This window comes from Triturus cristatus, chromosome 7 (assembly GCF_964204655.1).
Source record: "Triturus cristatus chromosome 7, aTriCri1.1, whole genome shotgun sequence".
Classification (NCBI taxonomy): domain Eukaryota; kingdom Metazoa; phylum Chordata; class Amphibia; order Caudata; family Salamandridae; genus Triturus; species Triturus cristatus.
Genome location: NC_140590.1, coordinates 551,141 through 577,242, shown reverse-complemented (window position 1 = coordinate 577,242; position 26,102 = coordinate 551,141). Strand labels below are relative to the sequence as shown.

Here is a 26,102-nt window from a genome sequence, read left to right as displayed (position 1 = left end):
AGCATGCATGGGTTGCAGGGCATTTACTTACCTTGCCTCTACTCTTTGGAACAAACTTCCCCTCCACTTACGCTAATGCCAGGACCTTCTACATTTCAGGAAGCTGCTTAAAAACCTATCTTTTATGAGATGTGCTCGTCTGGCTGAAGCTCGCTGCCCAAGCGCGGAGATACCCCTGACGGAGTGATTCGGGCGCTATATAAATTAGTAAATATCAAATATCTGAATGCAGCACACAAGGAAAGATGAACAAACAAAGAGAAATAAATACATTTCTTCTCGCTACTCCTCTCCTGTGGAGGAGTAAGATTCTGATGCATTCCCAGGTTTACAACTCCTAGTAAACCTGGGAATGCATCCTGAATCATGGGGCATATTATCAAGTCAGGCGATAAAATTATCGCCGCTTTAGCGGTAGAAAACTGCCGCTAAAACGGCGATAATGGGCTTGATAATATGCTCTATGGAATTCCAATTGAAGCCCATGTTAGATGGCCTTCAAATCAACATTGCCTATCAAAAAATATTTTGGGCCCTTGCCTGTCGCAGGTACTTGGGCCTCCCACACAAGTGAGGCCCCATTTTTACCGGGAGACCTGGGGGAAGGCTGGGTGGTGGTAAATTTGTGTGAGCCCGGTGATGCCACAACTTTCCCACACCAAAATGTGTGAAAAAAGTGATTTTTTCAGCTACAATTGAGGTTTGCAGGGGATTCTGGGTAAGGAAACGTTGGGGGATCCACGCAAGCCATACCTCCCTGGAAGCCGCCGGGTGTCTAGTTTTCAGAAATGTATGGGTTTGGTAGGTTTCCCTAGATGGCCGCTAAGTACCGGGCCAAAAACCCAAGTGACCCCCCTTGCAAAACCAGGTGGTTTTGCGATAGGCCATTTTGATGTCGTCTCACTACGTTTTGGGCCCTTGCCTGTCACGGGTACTTGGGCCTCCCACACAAGTGAGGCACCCTTCTTACCGGGAGACCTGGGGGAACGCTGGGTGGTGGCAAATTTGTGTGAGCCGGCGATGCCACAACTTTCCCACACCAAAATATGTGAAAAAAGTGATTTTTTTCAGCTAAAATTGAGGTTTGCAGGGAATTCTGGGTAAGGAAACGTTGGGGGATCCACGCAAGCCATACCTCCCTGGAAGCCGCCGGGTGTCTAGTTGTCAGAAATGTATGGGTTTGGTAGGTTTCCCTAGATGGCCGCCGAGAACCGGGCCAAAAACCCAGGTGACACCCCTTGCAAAACCAGATTGTTTAGACATAATTAATTGTTTGTTTCTACAGCGTGAGAATTTTGGAACAATATTGCAATGCACATGTGACAGACATTTTGAGGTTTGCAGGACATTGGGGATAAAATAACTTTTTGAATTCAAAAGAGAGACATCACCATGAACTCCCATGGGTTTACGACAATATCTACAGTTGGTGGGTTATTCTTACATGGAAAGTGTACCTTGGCAGAGAAACTAAAGACAAAGATTCCTGCACAACCATCTATTCCTCAAACACACACACATACTGGTTGGATTTGGCATTAGGGCGAGTCATGGTTCGGTGTATTAAATTTTATTAACAAGAGATTTCACAAAAATGAAATGCACTGCCAATAATTAAATTCACAAAAAACCAAACCAATGACTCGCAGATCGTGAGCTGTAAAGCCACGTCAAGGCACCAACCACTTTACAGGCCATTCACACACCTTTCATACGTGATACACACAAGACCATTTGCACCACCAGGCACAAAAAAACACATTACAAAATTCACAAAAAGTGACAAGGTACACCCTGCTTCAGAAAGGCAAATATTACTGCACAGCCATCTAATCCTCAAGCACACACACATACTGGTTGGATTTGGCACGAAGGTGAGTGATGGTTCAGTATATACAATTGTATTAGCAAGTGATTTCACAAAAATGAAATGTACTGTTAATAATTGAAAGGGCGAGAAACTGAACCATTGACTCACAGCTCGTGAGCTGTAAAGCCACGACATACACCAACTTCTTTACAGGCCATTCATACACCTTTCATACGTGTGAGACATACAAAACCATTCACACCGCCAGCCGTGGGCCCATCACGTAACAAAACTCACACCAGCACAGCGCCATTCAAGGGCCCATCACTTTCACACGCCCACATTCCTGACACAGCAACTACACAGGCTGATGGATTGCGTGGAGTGGCACTCAGCTAGCAGTGTGTGTAGTGACCAGCAGCAAATCACTACTCACACACAGCCAGCCGAGCGCCAGTCCACGCACACCGCTAGCCAAACACCAGTCCACGCACACCGCTAGGCAAGCACCAGTCCAGGCACACCGCCAGCCAATCGCCAGTCCAGGCACACCACCAGCCAATCGCCAATCCACGCACACCGCCAGCCAAGCGCCAGTCCACGCACACCACCAGCCAAGCGCCAGTCCACGCACACCGCCAACCAAGTGCCAGTCCACACACACCAACAGCCAAGCGCCACACCGCCATCACATTTAGGATTTGTTTAGACAAAAATAAAAACACAAACAAATCGCAAATAGATACAAATCTACAAACACAAAATCAGAAACTAAATACATTGCACTAACGCCAACCTTGAAACAGAATCACATTTTTCAAAGAATACAGACCAGGCAGTTCACTTTACCACTCATGAATGCACCCAAAAATTATTTTGCGTGTGGTACGCTCTAAAACAAGCAGGGACACACAGCCCAGGTTTAGAAGGACAGTCGGGGCAGTACATACGAATCTCCTTCCGCGTACCTCTTCGCCAACAGACTCTACATCTCCTACTGGGAAAATCTTTTGAGGTTGTGGGAGGAATGTGATCAGGAAAGTGGCGATCTCTCAATCGAGCAACATCCTCCACCACTCCAACTCTAGGAACACTTGCCTGTTCCACTACAACAAGGCTGACTATTACAGACTCCTGAAACTTAGCAAAAGTCATCTTTGACTCAGGGCAAGAATCCTGGAACACAACAAAAGCATTAAAGGTTGCCAAGTGGAAAAGATGGATAGCCAACTTCTTGTACCTAATGTAAGCCTTACGAAGAGCAGCGTAAGGTTCCAACCTCTGATCTACTCTGTCAACACCACCCATGTGCCTATTATAGTCTAAAATGCACACAGGTTTGCGCGCTTCAGCGACCTGACCCCAAACAGTCACAGGTGCAGTGCTTTCATCATGGATGGTAGTCAGCATGTAGACATCTCTCCTGTCTGAAAACTTCACAGCAAGAAGCTCCTCGCAACGCAATGCACTGCACTGTCCCCGCACAAGCTTTTGACAAACAAGTTCTTTTGGGAAACCTTTACGGTTAGAGCGGATTGTGCCACAAGCAACAGTGTCCACTTTGGCCAATTCCCTGAACAACCGCACACCAGTGTAGAAGTTATCTACATATAAATGGTGGCCTTTGTTAAAAAAATCCTCTACCAAGTTCCCAAACAAATTTCTCAGTCACTCCAAAAGTGGACGGACAACCAGGGGGGTTAATCCTGGATTCCTTACCGGTGTACACCCTGAAATTAGAGACATATCCAGTCCTACTGTCACACAGCATATACAGCTTAATTCCATAGCGTGCCCTCTTACTAGGAATGTATTGCCTAAAAACCAAGCGGCCCTTGAACAACACCAAAGACTCATCCACTGCAATTTCTTTCCCAGGAGCATAGATCTCAGATAATCGATCAACAAAGTGATCAAGGACAGGCCGAATCTTAAAAAGACGGTCACACTCAGGGTGATCTCGTGGCAACGCTAAACCATTATCAACAAAATGCATCAATATGAAGACATTGATGGCTTCCTTAGCAAGCCCATCAACAAAGTTAAACCCAAGGGGCCTGATTCACAGAACTAACTTAAGACAAAATCCTAAACTTACTACCATTTTGGTATTCACAGAAGGCACTTACTCATTTTGGTATTCACAGAAGGCACTTACTCATTTCGGTATTCACAGAAGTTAGGAGTCCTACGTTTAGGACTCCTAAATGCCTTCTGTGAATACCGAAAGCCTTAAAATTAGGATTTTTCTCAGTTTAGTAGTAGTATAGTTAGGACTCCTAACTTTAGGACTCCTAAATGCCTTCTGTGAATACCGAAAGTCTTAAAATAAGGATTTTTCTCAATTTAGTAGTAGTAAAGTTAGGACTCCTAAGTTTATGACTCCTAAATGCCTTCTGTGAATACCGAAAGCCTTAAAATTAGGATTTTTCTCAGTTTAGTAGTAGTAAAGTTAGGAGTCCTAACTATTGGACTCCTAAACTGAGAAACATCCTAATTTTAAGAATTCCCAATACAAAAAAAATGGGCCCCGGAAGTGACCCTTGCCCAAGGGGTCACTTCCATCATATTTTTTAAATGTTCCCTTGTGTCTAGTGGAGGTTCCTGCCTCCCCTGGGGGCAGAAAGGGCAAAAAAGGGGCCGATCTGCCCCCGGGGGAGGACAGAATTCCCAATAAAAAAAGAAATGGCCCCCGGAAGTGACCCTTGCCCAAGGGGTCACTTCCATCATATTTTTAACATTTTTCCTGGTGTCTAGTGGGTGTTTCTGCCCCCCCTGGCGGCAGAAAAGCCCAAAAAATGAGGCGATCTGCCCCCAGGGAAGGCAGAGTATCACAAAAATAATACTGTTCCCCGGGAAGCTACCCTTGCCCAAGGGGTCGCTTCCCATTCGAAGCTCAAATAAATCCCTGGGTCTAGTGGGCTTTTCTGCCCCCCCCCCCCCAGGACCAGAAACAGCTAAACAAAAGCCCGATCTGCCCCCATGGGGGGCAGAAAAGTCTTAATTTAAATTTGGCCCCCCAGGAAGCGACCCTTGCCCAAGGGGTCGCTTCCTTTACGCAGAAAAATCATCCCTGGTGTCTAGTGGGGCATTGCTGCTCCACGATCGCGACGCTGTGCGCGATCGTGAAGCAGGAATGCCCAGCATTGAGACATCAGGGGTGAGGAAATACTCTTTCCTCTCCCCCGATGCCTCAAGGCATCCTAAATTGGCCCCCCCGCCCCACCGGAGGCAAAACATGTACCTCCTTCGCTGGACGCGCTGGAAAGAAATGAATTCCAGCGCGTCCAGCGCTTACTGATGACGTCGACGCGCACTGTGCGCGCTGACGTCATGGGGAAGCGTGGGGGGGCTCGGGGGTGGCAGCGGAAACTCTTCCGCTGCCATCCCCCTCTGTGGGGGCAAGATCGATGCCCCGGGGGGGAGTGCCAGCGCTTCCCCAGGGGCTGTGCTCATGAGGGAGCGGTTCCGTCATAAGCACAGCCCAACCGATGCTCATGACGGATCCGCTCCGTTATGTGCATCGAAGGGGTTAAAAACAATCCTCTCTTTCTCTCGTAGCTCATGGAGTTCCCTAAGGGTGCCATGATTTAAAAACAATCCTCTCTTTCACTCGGAGCCCGTGGAGTTCCCTAAGGGTGCATTATTTAAAAGCATCCTCTCATTCTCTCTCCGCCCGTGGAGTTCCCTAAGGGTGCCATGATTTAAAAACAATCCTCTCTTGCACTCGGAGCCCGTGGAGTTCCCTAAGGGTGCCATGATTTAAAAACAATCCTCTCTTTCACTCGGAGCCCATGGAGTTCCCAAAGGGTGCCAGAGGACGAAGCATGGCTGGGTTTATCCAGTGCAAGTTTGGCCATCACCAATTGCACTCTGTATGGTCTTTCGATTAGATAGTCTGGGGCATCGAGTATCAATGCCTGACACTAATAGATTCTGTTGAGGATACTACTCTACACTAGGGGGGATATTCTCAATGAAGTGGCGGTGAGAGGCGTCAGCCTTCTAGGCTTAATGCCTCTCATCGCCACTTCGGAAACGCCAGGCTGCACCCTATTCTCAAGAATGTGGTGCAGCCTGGCATTTCCCCCTGCGATGGCACTAAGTTTCACAACTTAGCACCAACGCAGGCACCCTTGCACCAGGGTGTCTGCAAGCAGGGAGGTGTCCCTTCCTGCACATAAACAAACCGAATAAGCCAGTTGGTAACTTACGTGTGTGCTGCTTCGTGGAGCGCACATGTAAACTACAAAACGGCATTTAAAAAAAGGTTTGTTTATGTACAGGAAGGGACACCTTCCTGTACATGAACAAACCACAGCATTTTGCATTTTCCATGTGTGCAGCACGGTGGTTAGTCTAAATATCGAGTTTTAAATTTCGACCTACAAGTATATCGAGTTGTTAATATCGTAGGTAAAGAATATCGAAGTCAAGAATATCGATGGACAGAATATCGACCCCAAGGTAAGTATTATCGAAGTTGATAATATCGAAGTCATTAATATAGATGTAAGTAATATCGTAATCAAAAATTTCGATATCAATAATATCGATATTTTATTAGTGTAATGTATTTTAATATGTATTTTATTTGTATGTTAAAGATTATTGTAATGTATTTTAATACATTTAAAAATAAATGTTTAGAGATAAATAATTATTTAAAATATAATTTAGCATTTTAGTATCAGAGCGGGTTGTGGGTTTATAGGGGAATAGGGTGGGAAGTAATTTAATTATAATTAAATAATTAATATGTATTGTTTAATTGGTATTTATGATTAATTAATTGTTAATTAATTACTAATTGTAAATTAAATATATTAATTGATTAATTAATTGTTAATTAATTATTATTCGTAAATTAATTTTATTAATTGGTTAATTTTATAAGTTATAATTAGTTTAATATTAATATTTATTTATTGGTATTGTTAAATAATTAATTGTTAATTACTAATTAATTGGTGATTTAATTATATTAAGTGATTAATTGATGATTACATTAATTATGTGAATTTTTATGTGTAGTGGGTTGTGGGTTTATAGGGGAATAGGGGTGGGATGTAATTAAATTCAAATAATTACTGATAATTTTTATTTATTTGTAATTAATAATAATTAATTGTTAATTAATTATTAATTGGTAATTAATTGTTATTAGTACGTTAAATATAGTAAATATAAATAATTTATTATTTCATGTCATTTTTTGTTATTGCTAATTAATGTATTGTTAATTAAGAATTAATTTGTGAATAATTGTAATTTGGTAGTTAATATGTATAATTTAGTAAATAATAAGTATATTAATTATAAAGAATGTATTATTAATTGTAAATAATAGATAAACTGATATTTAAATGTATTGTGTATTTTGTATGTGTAGTGGGTTGTGTGTTAAAGGGGGAATGGTGTGGGATGTAATTTAAAGTTATTTATATAAATATTTATTTTAAATAATTGGTATTTAATAATAAATATTTTGTAAATTAATTATTATTATGCTATTTTTTTATAACTAATTATTTAATTGGTTATTATGTTTATAGAATCCCTATGCTATCCAGTGCTTTCCCAACTGTTTTACTATCTGGAGTGGGAATAGTATTTTTTACCCCTACGCTATCCAGCGCTTTTCCTACTGTTGCACTCTCTGGAGTTGGAATAGTAATTTTTACCCCTACGCTATCCAGCGCTTTCCCTACTGTTTCACTTACTGGAGTGGGAATAGTAATTTGTACCCCTACGCTATCCAGCGTTTTCACTACTGTTGCACTCTCTGGACTTGGAATAGTAATTTGTACCCCTACGCTATCCAACACTTTCCCTACTGTTGCACTCTCTGGAGTTGGAATAGTAATTTGTACCCCTACGCTATCCAACACTTTCCCTACTGTTGCACTCACTGGAGTGGGAATAGTAATTTTTACCCCTACGCTATCCAGCGTTTTCACTACTGTTGCACTCTCTGGAGTGGGAATAGTAATTTTTACCCCTACGCTATCCAACGCTGTCCCTACTATTGCACTCTCTGGAGTTGGAATAGTAATTTTTACCCCTACGCTATCCAACGCTTTCCCTACTGTTGCACTCTTTGGAGTTGGAATAGTAATTTGTACCCCTACGCTATCCAGCGTTTTCACTGCTGTTGCACTCTCTGGAGTGGGAATAGTAATTTTTACCCCTACGCTATCCAACGCTTTCCCTACTATTGCACTCTCTGGAGTTGGAATAGTAATTTTTACCCCTACGCTATCCAACGCTTTCCCTACTGTTGCACTCTTTGGAGTTGGAATAGTAATTTTTACCCCTACGCTATCCAGCGCTTTCCCTACTGTTTCACTTACTGGAGTGGGAATAGTAATTTGCACCCCTACGCTATCCAGCGTTTTCACTGCTGTTGCACTCTCTGGTGTGGGAATAGTAATTTTTACCCCTACGCTATGCAATGTTTTCCCTACTGTTGCACTCATTGGAGTGTGAATAGTAATTTTTACTCCTAAGCTATCCAGCGTTTTCACTACTGTTGCACTCTCTGGAGTGGGAATAGTAATTTTTACCCCTACGTTATCTAACGCTTTCCCTACTGTTGGACTCACTGGAGTGGGAATAGTAATTTTTACCACTATGCTATCCAGTGGTTTCCCTACTGTTGCATTCTCTGTAGTTGGAATAGTAATTTTTTTCCCTACGCTATCCAACACTTTCCCTACTGTTGCACTCTCTGGAGTTGGAATAGTAATTTTTACCCCTACGCTATCCAACGTTTTCCCTACTATTGCACTCTCTGGAGTTGGAATAGTAATTTTTACCCTTACACTATCCAACGCTTTCCCTACTATTGCACTCTCTGGAGTTGGAATAGTAATTTTTACCCCTACGCTATCCAACGCTTTCCCTACTGTTGCACTCTTTGGAGTTGGAATAGTAATTTTTACCCCTATGCTATCCAACGTTTTCCCTACTGTTGCACTCTCTGGAGTGGGAATAGTAATTTTTATCCTTACTCTATCCAACAGTTTCCCTACTATTGCACTCTCTGGAGTTGGAATAGTAATTTTAACCCTACGCTATCCAACGCTTTCCCTACTGTTGCACTCTTTGGAGTTGGAATAGTAATTTTTACCCCTACGCTATCCAACATTTTCCTTACTGTTGTTTTTGTTGGAGTTGGACTAGTAGTTTTATTGTGTCTGATATTTAATATGTTTTGTATTATTTTAGCTATTGTAATATATCATTAATAATAAAAATTATTCACATTAAAAATATTGATTATTATTTGATATATGAAATTATTAAATATTTATTAATGTTATTGTTTTATGTGTATAGATGTATTGGTAATTTTTAAAAACATTTAATAATTTATACGTTACAGAAATTATTATTAAAATTAATTATTAAGTAAGTATATATATTATATATTATATGTATATGTGTAATTAATGTTTTATTAAAATATATATATTAATTATACATTTTAAATATTATACAATATATTTAATTATGTTTATTTAATTTCTAAGTATAATTTGGTTTATTTTACATATATTTTTAAAGTAAAAGAAAAACGATATTTTTAATAACGATATTTTTGACATCGATATTTATTTTTCGATATTTTTGTACTTACCATGTTGTAGATAGGATGTCGATATTCTTGACATCGATATTTTTGTTGCGATATATTTGTAGGTCGATTTTCTGTCTGTCGAAATTATGTCATACAACCGTGCAGCACAGGGCAGCACCCATGGAAAATGCAAAAAAGAGGATAAATGAAGTATTTCTCCTCAGTTCCCCAACTTAAGACCAGGATTTTTCTGGTCTTAAGTTCAGTGCTGCTACCTATTATCACCGCCTCTGATAATAGGTGGCAGCGTCGATCATAATTGGTGTTGTGGTGGAACTCCAACTGCAACACCCACTGCACACCCCTTTCATGCTAAATGTAGAGTGAAAAGGGTCTTATTCTCAAGGCTGTGTTAAGCCACTTAATTTTGACTAAAGCCACATTAAGGGGCATATCAGCAAGGGCCGGCAATAATTATCGCTCAGCGCTCTTAGAGTGAGGATAATTATCGCCGGCCAACTCTAAATTTTATTGCGGAGATAGCGTGCTATCAGCAACGCTTATCTCCAAAGCGATAAAATTCAGAGCCCAAGCTGCCAATTGTGAGATTATCGCTGGAAATACAGCGATAACCCCACAAGGTTTGGCGATAGCTTGCTGATAGGGACAGACATACTTAGCCATGATATCCACCTTACATAGGATATCATGGCTAAGTCAGAAAAATGGCAGACGTAAAAAAGCAGTGTGAACCGCAGTTTGCGCTGCTTTCTTTATCGCTAACAGGGTTAACGATATCCTTGATAATAGAAGACATTTCTCCTATTATTTTACTCTGGAACGCCCCCTTTGCATCCCATTAGAGATTCAAGGGGAAGCGTAGAGTAAAAGGGTGCTAACATGCAAATTTGCGTGTTAGCACCCTGTTGTTGATAGGGCGCTAGTTTTATCTCTGTTTTTTTGGCTTTTAAAGCCAAAATAGCAGAGATAAAGTCATTGTTGATGCCCCTAAGTGGGTAAACGCTGCCTTGACAATAAGGCGATGACCCTATCGCGAGGGGAACGTCATAAAAAGTGACGTTCCCGTGGCGATAGGGGCTTGAGAATTCGCCCCTAGGTTTCTTGCTGGCTGTCGGAACAGTGGTAAGATAGTGCTAAGGTTCCGGAGTAATCCGAAACATATCGCTGCTGTTTTGTTGATTTTTGTCTCCCTGGAGAGCTTATCATCAGATATACTCCTAAAGTAAGCACTGAATGTGATGTCTCTTGGTTGCCCACGCGAGTCCAAGGCTATAAATTGTTCAGGAACGTGTAAGGCTCTTTAGAGGGGAAGAAACATCACAATTTGGTTTTCTCTCCATCGAATTTTAAGGAGTTGTTATTCAGCACAATTATCATCTCCTTCAGACATTTATGGAATTCCTCTTTCTCATCACATTCACTTTTTTATTCCGAGCTGGAGCTGAGAAGTTGGAAAGCGAGGATGGTTTTAAATGTTATCTACTTATAAAATGTGACGTGCAGTATACTCAATTCCTGCTCTGTCACAAACAGCACAAGGAAAACTGACAGTTCCATTGATAAATGGGCGTGCCTTTAATGACGAGCCCAAAATGTGAAGAGGAGTCTTAGAGATGTGACGTAAGGAAGACAGGTGTAGAAGATGAGTAAATTCTGCCTCAAGGAGTGAAAGAAGTGCGTTTTTAGACCCCCCCCTTAAAACTTCAGACCCCTGAATCTTTTGGAAGTCCTGCTAGAGTCCGAAGGAAGGGAAGCTTTCAAGGAGCCAGAGCCATGTGTACGGAGGGAGCTTCTAGTAAGGTACTAAAGCAGCAACAGCTGCAGGTGACAAAAAACACGTTTAATGTGGAAATCCAGGATGGGCGGGGCACGTCTGAGCAGAAATGAAGCAGAAGGTTTTTAACTGTAATCTCCAACCAGGAGAGTGATGTTGTTGTGTTCCGACGGCCTTCTTGTAGATAATGTATTAACACATACGTCACAGGGATTCCAGATGGAGGATCCAGTGTACTTCCTAAGGGGTCTCCAGTCATGTGGATTCCTGATGGAGGATCCAGTGTACTTCCTAAGGATCTCCAGTCATAGGGATTCCTGATGGAGGATCCAGTGTACTTCCTAAGGGGTCTCCAGTCATAGGGATTCCTGATGGAGGATCGAGTGTACTTCCTAAGGGGCCTCAAGTCATGCGGATTCCTGAAGGAGGATCCAGTGTACTTCCCTAAAGGGCTCCAGTCATAGGGATTCCTGATGGAGGATCCAGTGTACTTCCTAAGGGGTCTCCAGTCATAGGGATTCCTGATGGAGGATCGAGTGTACTTCCTAAGGGGCCTCAAGTCATGCGGATTCCTGAAGGAGGATCCAGTGTACTTCCTAAGGGGTCTCTAGTCATATGGATTCCTGAAGCAGGATCCAGTGTACTTCCTAAGGGGTCTCTAGTCATATGGATTCCTGAAGGAGGATCCAGTGTACTTCCTAAGGGTCTCCAGTCATAGGGATTCCTGAAGCAGGATCCATTGTACTTCCTAAGGGGCGGGACTGTGCTCAAGTTCTTCTGACGTTCAGTGGATCCCATTGACAGTAGACGTGGGACAGTCAAGAGTGTGGTGAGGAGAGTCTTTCCTCCCTCACAGTACTTTATGATGAAAGCTATCATTGTTCTGAAATTGGAAGCTAGAGAACAGGGCTTGTTCTTACAGAGGGGTAAGAGTTTGTACACACAGGCTCAACTGTCTCCTTGATTTACTCTTGAAAGAAGAGTTTTATATTTATGTCCAAGAGTAGTGGTAGAGCTTTGTACAGTTGTGTGGTTAGGCGAAAAGTATTTTTTTCTGGCGTGAACCTGTGGTGTATAAAGTACAAACCTCCCACTGGTGATCTTAATGAAATAGTGTGTACAAGTTGGAGGGAAATGTGCTTGTCTCTTTAATATTGGCGTACACTGAGCTGCTGCTTGTACACTGGTCCCTTAAGATTGAAATTGGCCGAATACAATGTGGGATGATAACAGGTGCAGCAGTGACCTTTATGACTCCTCTATTATACTCTGTATGGTAGACAGCTGCTTATTTGAGAAGGTGGAAACCATGTCAGGCCTGTACAGTTGAAACCTTCGCAAGCACAAAGCAAGGTGAATGGTGATAAATAATGCCAACAGGATAGGATTCATGGGTCTCCCCGAGCTGTGGCGTGGAGGGCACCAGTCACATCTTGAATGGAGACTGTCTCTGCGGGGAAGCATAAGCCAACTGCATAGAAGACGAGTGCAAACCCCAAAGGACTTTGAATGATGTTACTAACCACTGTCTAAGGTGGTACCACACCTCTGCTCCACTTCTTGAACTACTTAGGACAAGTCTAGAGCAGACTTGATATGATATGGTAGCTGAAGGAGAAGATGCTGCTTACCCAGGGGTTGAAGCTGTATCATCACTGCTCACTCTTCATTGCTGCCCAGGAAGGAAGGCTCAGCATCAACTGGAGACCAAGCCAGAGTGAGGACCATTAGAAGGAGAGGAACGTGTTCTCTGAGAGGGAGTCCGACTTACTCATATTTTACTGTGCCTAGTTATTCTATCTTTTCATTTGTGCTTCTCTTGACATGTTGTTGCAGCGCTGAATACCAAATCCCTCTCTACGTCACAGACCACAGATCTCTACGACCACATTCATTCACTCATTCACTGGTGGGGCCCATAACACCATTCATTCATTCTACTTTAGATCTATGGTACTTGAGAGGTGTTCCATACGCTGCAATGGGAGGAAATACACAAATCCCTAATGAGTAATAAGTTCACCTATTCTTCCCTACCCCACCAGGATCTAAACTTTAACCTAGCAATTCCTCCCATGGATAGGCCATGGATCAGCTGAGTTGCTGAGTAGAGCGACGCTTAATTCTTCTAAACAATATACATCAATACATTTCTAAAATAATAACCCGACACAGTTCTTATAATGAATTGAAATATTTATCTAAATAAAGCATATGGGAAATCATATAGCATTCAATATTTTGTTTTGCATATTTACCTAATCTGGCTAAATGGCGTCCTCTAGGTCAAATTCAGATCTTTCGTCTCTATGCCCATAAATCAAAGAATCAGTTCGTAAATGAATTGGGCATCTGATTAGTCCGTCAGAGTCTCTGGCAGCCGCTGTCCAGCAGCGTCACCGTCCTCTCCGTCAGCATAACGTCAGGAAATCGAGTCTTCAATCAAATGATGGAGTTTTAAAATCTCTTGCCCTCTCTATTCTACTTCTTTTATAGTAAATTCAACGACAAAAATGTAACAACATATGTCTTAAACCCATTTGATTGGTGGAACCAGGATCATTCTTCCTGATTCCCAAGCGCTAGATGTTTCTTTAGATGTAATTCTCATTTTACTAATAATTTGCAACAGTTACTTGTCCATTCAGGGCATTTTGGTTCTCATACGGTTTTGTGTCCATGGTGTCATCAATTATAACAGTTTTTAGTTTAAGGAAGTCCATTGTCTGAAGGTTGGCACCCATCCCGGTGCGACCTTCGCGGGTACAGTCTGCCTGGGGTCAGGACGAGGTTATTGTTGCTCATCTTTTAGCGCAGGCGCACTTCCCCAGTGACTTCTGTATATCGTCTGTCCGTCAAATAGGGATGGCAGCCATTTTGTGGCCATTCCAGAAAGGTCAACTTAAGCAAAGAAATACAAAACGTAATTAATACATGGAAATGACTATTAAAATGTTATTCCCTCACTAAACCCTTTATGTGTGTGTATTTATCTAGCAAAAGCAACACTCATGGCGGTTTATACTCACATTTAAAAGCACAATTCACAAATCACATAACAAAAGCAACATATAACATGCAAATTCTAAATATCTAACATTAGTATGCGTACGAAAATTAGTTTACGTATTAATTAGGCCATGCAAATGTGATTCCCACGTGTATTTTCTAATTAGTAATGTTCATTATTCAAACACAGCAAACCATTAATACTATCAATATTAATCAGTTATTCGTTTTAATTCAAAATGATAGAATGGAGGAGGTATACGATTTTTAAAGAAAACCTCTCTCCAGCAACGTGAGGTCATGAAACAGTGCATGCCATCCTCTCTAATGCCTCTGATGTCTCTTGCCTATCACTCCTCTATCTAACATGTTTCTAAGATGTTGTTCTTCTCATCTCACTGACCTATTGGATGAAAGTTTTCATACTGTCCTCATCTAATATGCATTTTTCTTCCATCATTAATTACGTTGTTTCAGATGTCCCTAAACATAACCGCGTGCCTTAAAGATTCAGTAACTCTGTTGACAGACCTAATTTGACCGGTCTAGGGATCTCGCTATTAGCTGCTTTATTGATACTTTTCATGTGCTCCCAAAGTTGGAAACTTATCTACAATAACATAAAACATCTCTGTTCCCCCTAAAGGTATTCCTATCATCTGTTCACAAGTTCCAGGTGCGCTGGTGCAGATCGATGCTGGAAATGGCCAGGTGTTTGGAGTGAATCAAGGTGGAAACATTTACACCCTGTTCAGTGGCCAGTGGGCTCAACTCTCCGGTGCCCTGAAACATGTCACCGTCGGTGCCGCAGGAGTGTGGGGAGTGAACAATAATGACAACATCTACAAACTTGTGGGAGGAGCCTGGGCCCTAACCACTGGTAAGTTTATGTGTGGGACTATATATGTAAAATCCAGCTATCACAGTTTATTTATTGATATGGTTCTGTGTCAATCAATCAAATAAACCTTATCCGACTTCTTTAGCCATAACATTCAAATCATCATGTAATACATAAATAAAACTTTTAGTTCATTACACTATACACAGTTCTGATTTTTCTAACTATCTTTAACCTACACAAAAATTCGGATATATCCAATTTTTCACATATCATTTTTCATACCCTCCTCAAGACATCAGTCTATCTCATATTCACAATATTGAAAGAACGAATACATATAATTACAATATATTCCTTCATCTCTCAACTTCTATCAAAGGATATGGGAGCACCCTAGTGAATGGTAAAAAGCTTCTTATTTTTCCTAACCTAAATTAAAAAACTTAAATTTTGAAGAACAAATAAAACACGAGTTCAGCTGCTGTAAATAGTACGGCATGGCTGGCCTTCATTGCACAATATATAGGATCTCAGCAAGGGTATCACATATTTTCCCCTTGGTTTGTCATAACAGCTGCAAATGAAGATTGCTCTGACCAATTGAAACATAGGCAGAGTGGTAATTGCCTATTAAAATAATTTTCTTCTACCCGGGTTGGTTTACTCCCTCGATACGAGGAGCACATGTTCCTGCTATTAACTTCCTCTGCCTTGAGTGTTTGATGTTTTCTGTGTTTCAAAAATATGAAACCTTTCCTGTTTGTTTATGGACTGCGGCTGCGGCTGACTGCGACGATTAGCACTTTAGTAACTCTTTTGTTGCTTCATTGATGTGAATGTTAAGTCGTGCCTAGGTTTACACTGCGTTTAGCGGCCGGCCTGTTGGTTGTAGGCCCATATTTGTATCTTTTCGAAATTGTAATAAAGGTTTTTTTTAAAAAAAAAAAAATTCTTCATTGAGAGAAAATAAATGTAAACATTCAACCGGAATCTGGCCAGTAAAGATCTGTGCTGCACATTCTGTACTAAGATCTGTGCTGCACATTCTGTACTATAGTAAAGATCTGTGCTGCACATTCTGCACTATAGTAAAGATCTGTGCTGCACATTCTGTACGATAGGAAAGATCTCTGCTGCACATTCTGTACTATAGTAAAGATCTGTGCTGCACATTCTGTACTATAGTAAAGATCTGTGCTGCACATTCTGCACTATAGTAAAGATCTGTGCTGCACATTCTGTACGATAGGAAAGATCTGTGCTGCACATTCTGTACTATAGTAAAGATCTGTGCTGCACATTCTGTACGATAGGAAAGATCTGTGCTGCACATTCTGTACTATAGTAAAGATCTGTGCTGCACATTTTGTACTATAGTAAAGATCTGTGCTGCCATTATGTACTATAGTAAAGATCTGTGCTGCACATTCTGTACTATAGTAAAGATCTGTGCTGCAAATTCTGTACTGTAGTAAAGATCTGTGCTGCACATTCTGTACTATAGTAAAGTAAGACTGTACATCAGGGTCTGTATTACAGAAACCGCCGTCGGGGCACAGTGGGCATGGGCAGCTGCTTTGTGCACCCCCACGGCACTTTGGTATTACAGAAGAGGATGCAGATGCTTGTGCGGCCCCTTCTGTAATGCTAATAGTGCTGGCGCATATGTAGCGCCAGCGCTTTCTCGGGAGGGTATACCCTCATTTGCATGGGGGTGTGCCCCCATGCAAATTAGGGAATCAATTTGTCCCTACGCCTGGCCATATTATGGACACGGGCGCAGAGGCAAAATGGTTTTAAGAGGTGCACGGAAAGTGTGCCCAAAAAGCTGGAGCTGTTTCAGTGCACATCCTACAGGCAGCCCTCTGAAGGGTAGAAAGGGGGTCCTATGGACCCCCCCTGACATTCCCTTGCAGGCAGGTGCAGTCACTCACTGCACCTGTCTGCAAGGGGATCTCTCTCTCCTCTTAAAAGTACAGATAGTATGAGGTCCACACTGTGATATACTGAGCGGCATTGAAGCAGCCATCCGTTTTCACTTCACCGCACTGCCCCTGGGGCAATGTGAGTTTGCAGCTGCCCTGGGGGCAGCACCATCACCTTGATGGGGTGTGCTTTTGCTGTTTGTGCCCAGCGCTCCTGTTTTAAGGTGTTCCGTGATGCACACAAGGTAAGTGCTCCCTTATGGTAATACAGGCCCAGGGTCTTTCATGGAAAGGTCTAGTTCTGCAACTGTCACTTTACTTAAACTTTGCCTCCCTTCCTGCTGTTCTGACATTCATAATTCTGGAATTAAGAACCCTTTTGTTTATTCCCCTCTTAGATATGGATACAAATAAAAACTAGACACTCCTCTGCTCTCACATGATTTGTTGATAACATGCACCCATGGTGTTTGCAAGGCCTCCTTCAAGCTCATACAGTCATGTATAATGTTCCTATTCAGAGGGGCGGCTCTTTTATCCAAACTGCTCTCCATAATAATAGAGGAGCCCCATGAATTTCATCCTCAATGAACAGAACTCACAATCCTGCTTAGGAGATGTAACTAGCACAGCTGGAAGGGACCCCAAGCTTATTTTTAGGCACTTGGGTCCATATTTATGAATTTGCAAACCTTAAGACAGAATTTTGAAGCCACAAAAAAGCCACTTTGTGTGTCTGAGTGGCTTCAAAAATATGGAGTAAAGGAAAGCAACGTAAATTGCTGTGTTGTGTTACTCCGCCCTGAGAAGGCATTCAGTGGTTGTTGCATGGGTGTTTCATGCAATTCCCTTGGATTTTGACACATTCCCAAATTTACAAGACCTTGTAATTTTGACGATGCATCAACATCTGTATGAAAAGATACAGGTTCAGACACTGGTCAGCAGTGCCTCATTCTTACTGAGAAGCATACCGTACATCGCAGAGAATATACCTTTCTTCTGCCCAACCTTGCAACCTGGACAAGACTGCGCTTCTGACCACCTTCAGAATAGAGTCCAGCAGGGAGACGGCTCTACAGCAACTTGGATCAGATTGTTTCTCCTTTTTGAAAATCGGCTCAAGTACAGACTGGTCATGGCGGGTAAAGGAACGCACTTTGCTGCAGCTCTTACACAAGCCTGGGTGTGAAATTCTTCTCCGCATCCAAACATAAAGCCATCAAGTCACCCTGGATCCTCAGCAGGTCAGTACACTGCTTGTCCTCATCCAGGCCCACTTTAAAGCAGCCCCTTTCCTCCTACCCACCCCACCCTCATGGCTAAGCTGTGCCGGCTTGCTTCCTCCCTGAATCTGGTTCAGAGTCATGGTCAGTGGCCTCGGCCACTCATACATGATGCAAGTATTTGCGAATTGTCAATACGAGAGGTCAACTTCTGATATCAAGATAAAATCAATAGTGATTTATAAAGAGTATGTTTTATTTAATAAAAAGCCCATGTAGAGACTCACCATAAGTGTTATAAAAGAAATGTGTTAACACTCCCCTTCATTTTTAGACATACTGCAAATCCCTATAGAATCTAGGGGGCAGATTTACCAGTCCCATGCGCTGCCAGGACGTCACTTTCGGTGACGCACTGGCAGAGCATTTCCCTGCCCCATATTTACAAGGACAGGAAAAGCCAGCCTGCATGGATTTTCCAGTCCTTGTAAATATGCCCCTTTTACACACAGCACTTTGCGTGAAAGGGGCGTTCCATTGATGTTGCTGTGGGCGTTCCCACACAACACCCATGGAACCAGACACATTTCCAGATTTACGAAGATTAGTAAACCTGGAAATGCATCAGTATGCTACGCCACCCTAGGGGTGGCGTAGCGAGGCGCAATGAGGAGAAATGTTTTCATTTCTCCTTGTTTTTTCCCAATTTCAATGCGTTCTGCATTCTACAGCATGCATTGAAAGAGGAAAATGCCTCTACTGATTGTTTTTGTGCAGGAAATTGCCCCTTCCTGCACAAAAACAATCTCCCCATGGCGCAGGCAGCTGTTTGTGTGCTAGCACAGAGGACAGCACAGGAATGTGACATATCATTGTAAATATGTTGCATTCCTGTGCTCTGAAAGTGCTGCAGAGTGGCGCAGCCAAAGGGCTTGCAGTGCCACACTTGGGCACTTTTTTGTAGATCTGCCCCTACGGGCTTATTTATGAGCCCATGCTTCACTTTTGTGTCACCGGTGCGTCACTTTTTGTGACTCACCAGCGGAGTAAAAAATGCGCCATGTTGCATCATATTTATAAAGTGACGCATCTAGGTGGATGCGTCACTTTGTAATCCCCTGCGCCACATTATACCTGCACCAGGCATAATGTATGCAGGGTGGGCGTTCCGACGCAAGTAGGCCTTGTAGAAGCGACTCAGTGAAATCTATGAGATTTCACTGCGCCACTTCTAGGACGCAAATGCGTCAATATCTTACGCTTGCCTCACAGCAGGCACTGATGTAGGCAAATTTGAAATGGGACTTGCCCAGGTGAAATGACCCATTGATGGAGTTGCGTCACTTTTGAGACACACTCCAGCAATGCGTCATTTTTACGCCTACAGATACGTAAAAAATACTGGCGTATCTGTAACTCCTTGCGACATTATGTGTCATACTGTAAATATGACGCAACCAGCGTGTCACAAGGAGGGAGCAATGAAAAGTGACGCATCGCTGTGTTCACGCAGCGATGCGTCACTTTTCATAAATGAGACCTGTTAGAAGGCGACCTCAGAGGGGCCCGGAGGGGGCCCTGACTGCCCTGAGACCCGCCCTCGAGGTATCGTAGCCGGGCACTGGCGGGAGACTCCTCAGGGGAAGAACCTCGTATCTAGGATCGCACACTCGGCACCACACAACAGAGAGACACCACACGAGGAGTTCTTAAGAGCAAATCTTTATCAGATCGGAGTGGTAGGATCTTTATGATCCGCAAGGCAAAATATATACAAAATATATACAAGTAGAGCGCGGGCTCACAAAGTCTTGGAGGGGGGATAGGAGGTAGCGGGACAGTCTTTGGGGATATGGATCAAATGCAGGAGCGTACCCGGCGCACAGCTCACAATCCTCGAGCTGGGGGATACGCTTGTCGTCGTGGGGCCCGGCGGGACCAAGAGAGTCTGTAGGAGCCGCGAGTCACTCAGCAGGGCTCGGATACAAGTTCGGTGGTCTTACGATCTTCGAGGAGCCGCGAGTCACTCAGCAGGGCTCAAGCACAAGTTCGGAGGTCTTACGATCTTCAGGGAGCCGCGAGTCACTCAGCAGGGCTCAAGCACAAGTTCGGAGGTCTTACGATCTTCAGGGAGCCGCGAGTCACTCAGCAGGGCTCAGGTGTTCCAAGGCGAATCTGCCGGACAATCCCAGAGCACCCCTTGTTATAGGGCGACTCCTCTTTGATGTCCGGAGTCTGTGCAGGCAGGGGTCTTGTCACCTGGGGGTCGCTTGTTGGGGTTTCCTGCCATTGTCTTTTGATCCTCTCAGGGCCGGGTCGGGAGTCCCAGACACCCAGCAGGCGTGGAGCCAGCCCTCGGGGAGGCCGGCAGGTCGATCGAAACCCCCCGTCCCAGGGAAGCGCATTATTTGATAATGCAGAGAATCTAAAACATTCTTTGACACCTTAGCTAAATGTTTTACAGAGATGAAAATTCCTTGACCCCCCTTTTCTCTGACATGATTTGAGCTAATAGCAGGAGAACAAAAAGAACAAAAGCCATCTAAATAAAATGGACACTCTGCCCATGTTTCTTGCAAGCATACGAAAGAATAATCTCTTGTAAGGTTAACCCACACTAGGTTATCTACTTTTGACCTTACTCCCATAACATTCCAGCACAATATCCTAATCTTTTCAACCTTTGCCATCAGATTACTATCGCACAGTGATATACCACCCTCCATGCTGACCTTTTCCCTCATCTCCCTGGAGGACTTTGTCATTCAAATTTCCTGCATCTTGAGCCACCCTGCTCTTTTTGTTCCAATAGTCCTGACCCAGAAAGGGATTTAACCTCTTCTGTGCCCATGATGAGATAGTCTCGTCATGGAGCACGGTTGCGCTGTGCCCATGACGAGACTATCTCGTCATGAACCCCACCCACTAATGTAACGCCCGGCAAAGGAGAGGGAAAGGGCGTGGCACTGAAGGGGTTAACACTGTTGACCTGATTGTATGTATACACTGATGGAGGACAGACTGATGGACATAGGACTGAGGAGTGTCCACTATGTAGCCGGTGCCTATTGCCCACTCCCACACCACTTGACAAGCACGGTGTACCTCCTTGCCTGTGGTGTTCAGATAAACGAATGATTGACCAACTTACAGAGCGCGAACAAATGCCCTAGTGCATCAAGGCGCTTAGCGGATGCCCAGCCAGGAGGGCGGGAGCATTAACCCTCTATAAGAATTAGTTATAGGGCAAAGAGCCAGGTCTTCAAAGACTTATGAAAAGAAAGGTGTGACTTAAGGCAACAGATGAATATGGGGAGAGTCACTTACTCATACAGCTACTCACAGAGCCACACACTCACCCAAACAACTACTCATGCTCTCAGTTATTTACCCATATAGCCACTCATACACCCACTCACTGACCCATACAGTCTTCCAACACAGCCGCTCTTTCAGCCATACAAGAACTCGTACACCCCCTCACAAACCCACACACCCACCTACATATCCATTAACACATCCATTCAAGTACTCTTATATTCACTCATTCTCCCATACAGCCATTCACAGACACTTACTCTCCAATACAGACACTAACACAACTCACTTAACCAAACACCCACTCACTCACCCATATTGCATGCATAGCTTCTGCTGCAGAGATTCTACTGCAGTGCATGTTATGTGTACCTCCTCCTGCTAAAGGCTTCATTCAGCAGGCACGCAGAGTGTGTGTGTATGTGTGTTTGGAGTTTGTGGGTGTATTCTAAGCTCCTTATCCTCAGATGCTGCTGCAGTGCATGCTTACACTCATTCCGCAGGCACTGAGAACATGTATGTGTGTGTGTGTGTGTGTGTGTGTGAGATTGTGTGTGTGTGAGAATGTGTGTGTGAGACTGTGTGAGACTGTGTGTGTGTGAGACTGTGACACACTGTGTGACACTGTGTGTGACACTGTGTGACACTGTGTGTGTGACACTGTGTGTGTGTGAATGTGTGTGTGAATGTGTGTGTGACACTCTCTACTACTCTCTACTACTCACTCTCTATTACTCACTCTATACTACTCTCTACTACACTCTCTACTCACTCTCTACTACTCTCTACTACTAACTCTCTACTACTCTCTACTACACTCTACTAAACTCTACTACTCACTCTCTATTACTCACTCTCTACTACTCTCTAATACTCACTCTCTACTACTCTCTACTACTCACTCTCTACTACTCTACTCACTCTCTACTACTCTCTACTACTCACTCTCTACTACTCTACTCACTCTCTACTACTCTCTACTACTCTCTACTACTCAATCTCTTCTACTCTCTACTACTCACTCTCTACTCACTCTCTAATCACTCTCTACTACTCTCTACTACTCACTCTCTACCACTCTCTACTACTCACTCTCTACTACTCTCTACTACTCCCCTCTCTACTCACTTTACTACTCTGTACTACTCACTCTCTACTACTCTCTACTACTCACTCTATGCTACTATCTACTAATCTCTACTCACTCTCTACTACTCACTCTCTACTACTCACTCTCTACTACTCTCTACTACTCTACTCAATCTCTACTACTCTCTACTACTCACTCTCTACTCACTCTCTACTATTCTCTACTCCTCTCTACTACTCACACTCTACTACTCACTCTCTACTACTCTCTACTACTCACTCGCTACTACTCTCTACTACTCACTCTCTACTATTCTCTACTACTCACTCTCTACTACTCTCTACTACTCACTCTCTACTTCTCTCTGCTACTCTCAATTCACTCTCTACTACTCTCTACTACTCACTCTACTACTCTCTAGTACTCTCCTCTCTACTTATTCTCTACTACTCTCTACTACTCACTGTCTACTACTCATTCTCTACTACTCACTCGCTACTACTCTCTACTACTCACTCTCTACTACTCTCTCTCCACTATTCTCTACTACTCACTCTCTACTACTCTCTACTACTCACTCTCTACTTCTCTCTGCTACTCTCAATTCACTCTCTACTACTCTCTGCTACTCACTCTCTACTACTCTCTACTACTCTCTACTCATTCTCTACTACTCTCTACTACTATCTACTACTCACTCTCTACTACTCTCTACTACTCATGTCCTGCTACTCTCTACTACTCACTCTCTGCTACTCACTATCTACTACTCACTCTCCACTACTCTCTACTACTCACTTACTACTACTCTCTACTACTCACTCTCTACTACTCTACTACTCTCTACTCACTCTCTACTACTCTACTACTCTCTACTCACTCTCTACTACTCTCTACTACTCTCATCTCTACTCACTCTACTACTCTCTACTACTCACTCTATACTACTCTACTCTCTACTACTCACTCTACTACTCACTCTCTACTACTCTCTACTACTCTCCTCTCTACTCACTCTACTACTCTGTACTACTCACTCTCTACTACTCTCTACTACTCACTCTCTACTACTCTTTACTAGTCTCTACTCATGTGTGTGTGACACTGGGACACACTGTGTGTGACACTGTGTGACACTGTGTGTGTGATACTGTGTGTGTGCGAAAGTGTGTGTGACACTCTGTGTGACACTGTGTGTGAGAGACACTGTGTGTGTGAGACACTGTGTGTGTGAGAGACACTGTCCCTCTCTACTACTCTATACTACTCACTCTCTATTACTCACTCTATACTACTCTCTACTACACTCTCTACTCACTCTCTACAACTCTCTACTACTCACTCTCTACTACTCTCTACTACACTCTACTAAACTCTACTACTCACTCTCTACTATTCTCTACCACTCACTCTCTACTACTCACTCTCTATTACTCACTCTCTACTACTCTCTAATACTCACTCTCTACTACTCTCTACTACTCTCTCTCTACTACTCTACTCATTCTCTACAACTCACTCTCTACTACTCTCCTCTCTACTCACTCTGCCACTCGCTCTCTACTACTCTCTACTCAATCTCTACTACTCTCTACTACTCACTATCTACTCACTCTCTAATCACTCTCTACTACTCTCTACTACTCACTCTCTACTACTCTCTACTCAGTCTCTACTACTCACTCTCTACTACTCTCTACTACTCACTACTACTCTACTACTCACTCTCTACAACTCACTCTCTACTACTCACTCTCTACTACTCACTCACTACTGCTCTCTACTACTCACTCTACTCTCTACTACTCACTCTCTACCACTCACTCTCTACCTCTCTACGCGCACACATATGCAAATACATAGCATATGATTTGTATCACGGACCTTGACTGCATGCAGGCTCAAACGGTTAGCAGGGACAGGTTCATAGCTAGGGGGTACCCAGAAGGGGTGGTCATAAAGCCCATTGAGAAGGCTAATAAACAACAACGTTTAGGGACATTAATGCCTGAAACACCTAAGGAGAATTCTAGGAATGAACCCACATTGGAGCCAACTAGATTAATATTAACATTTAATCGCCAACACAAAACCCTCCGCAAAATTGTTAACAAAAACTGGCCACTGGTACTTAATGACCCTGTTTTAGGAAGTTCCTTGACAGCTACTCCAAGCATTTCCTATAGGAAAGCTCGCTCTATGAGCAATGCTCTTGTTAAGAGTAGACCCGAGGTGATAATGACCATAAATTGGTTGGGCAGCAGGACAGGCTTTTATAAGTGTGCCACCTGTAAAGCCTGCAAACAAGGTTTGAATACTAAAACATACACCACTCCCTTCAAACCTGTGTGTGTGAAAGTGTGTGTGACATTCTGTGTGACACTGTGTGTGAGAGACACTGTGTGTGTGAGACACTGTGTGTGTGAGAGACACTGTCCCTCTCTACTACTCTCTACTAGTCACTCTCTATTACTCACTCTATACTACTCTCTACTACACTCTCTACTCACTCTCTACTACTCTCTACTACTCACTCTCTACTACTCTCTACTACACTCTACTAAACTCTACTACTCACTCTCTACTATTCTCTACCACTCACTCTCTACTACTCACTCTCTATTACTCACTCTCTACTACTCTCTAATACTCACTCTCTACTACTCTCTACTACTCTCTCTCTACTACTCTACTCATTCTCTACTACTCACTCTCTACTACTCTCCTCTCTACTCACTCTGCTACTCGCTCTCTACTACTCTCTACTCAATCTCTACTACTCTCTACTACTCACTATCTACTCACTCTCTAATCACTCTCTACTACTCTCTACTACTCACTCTCTACTACTCTCTACTCAGTCTCTACTACTCACTCTCTACTACTCTCTACTACTCACTACTACTCTACTACTCACTCTCTACAACTCACTCTCTACTACTCACTCTCTACTACTCACTCACTACTGCTCTCTACTACTCACTCTACTCTCTACTACTCACTCTCTACCACTCACTCTCTACCTCTCTACGCGCACACATATGCACATATATAGCATATGATTTGTATCACGGACCTTGACTGCATGCAGGCTCAAACGGTTAGCAGGGGCAGGTTCATAGCTAGGGGGTACCCAGAAGGGGTGGTCATAAAGGCCATTGAGAAGGCTAATAAACAACAATGTTTAGCGACATTAATGCCTAAAACACCTAAGGAGAATTCTAGGAATGAACCCACATTGGAGCCAACTAGATTAATATTAACATTTAATCGCCAACACAAAACCCTCCGCAAAATTGTTAACAAAAACTGGCCACTGGTACTTAATGACCCTGTTTTAGGAAGTTCCTTGACAGCTACTCCAAGCATTTCCTATAGGAAAGCTCGCTCTATGAGCAATGCTCTTGTTGAGAGTAGACCCGAGGTGATAATGACCATAAATTGGTTGGGCAGCAGGACAGGCTTTTATAAGTGTGCCACCTGTAAAGCCTGCAAACAAGGTT

General features: G+C 43.1%; 1 protein-coding gene across 1 annotated transcript in view; it reads left to right on the top strand.

Moving 5' to 3' along the window:
• LOC146808655 (fish-egg lectin-like) overlaps window positions 1-26,102 on the top strand; it is a 134,073-nt gene that overhangs the window by 18,472 nt on the left and 89,499 nt on the right. The window contains exon 2 of the mRNA XM_085615450.1: window positions 14,843-15,076. Within this exon, the coding sequence (XP_085471576.1) occupies window positions 14,843-15,076 (234 nt within the window). The remainder of the gene's footprint in view (window positions 1-14,842; window positions 15,077-26,102) is intronic.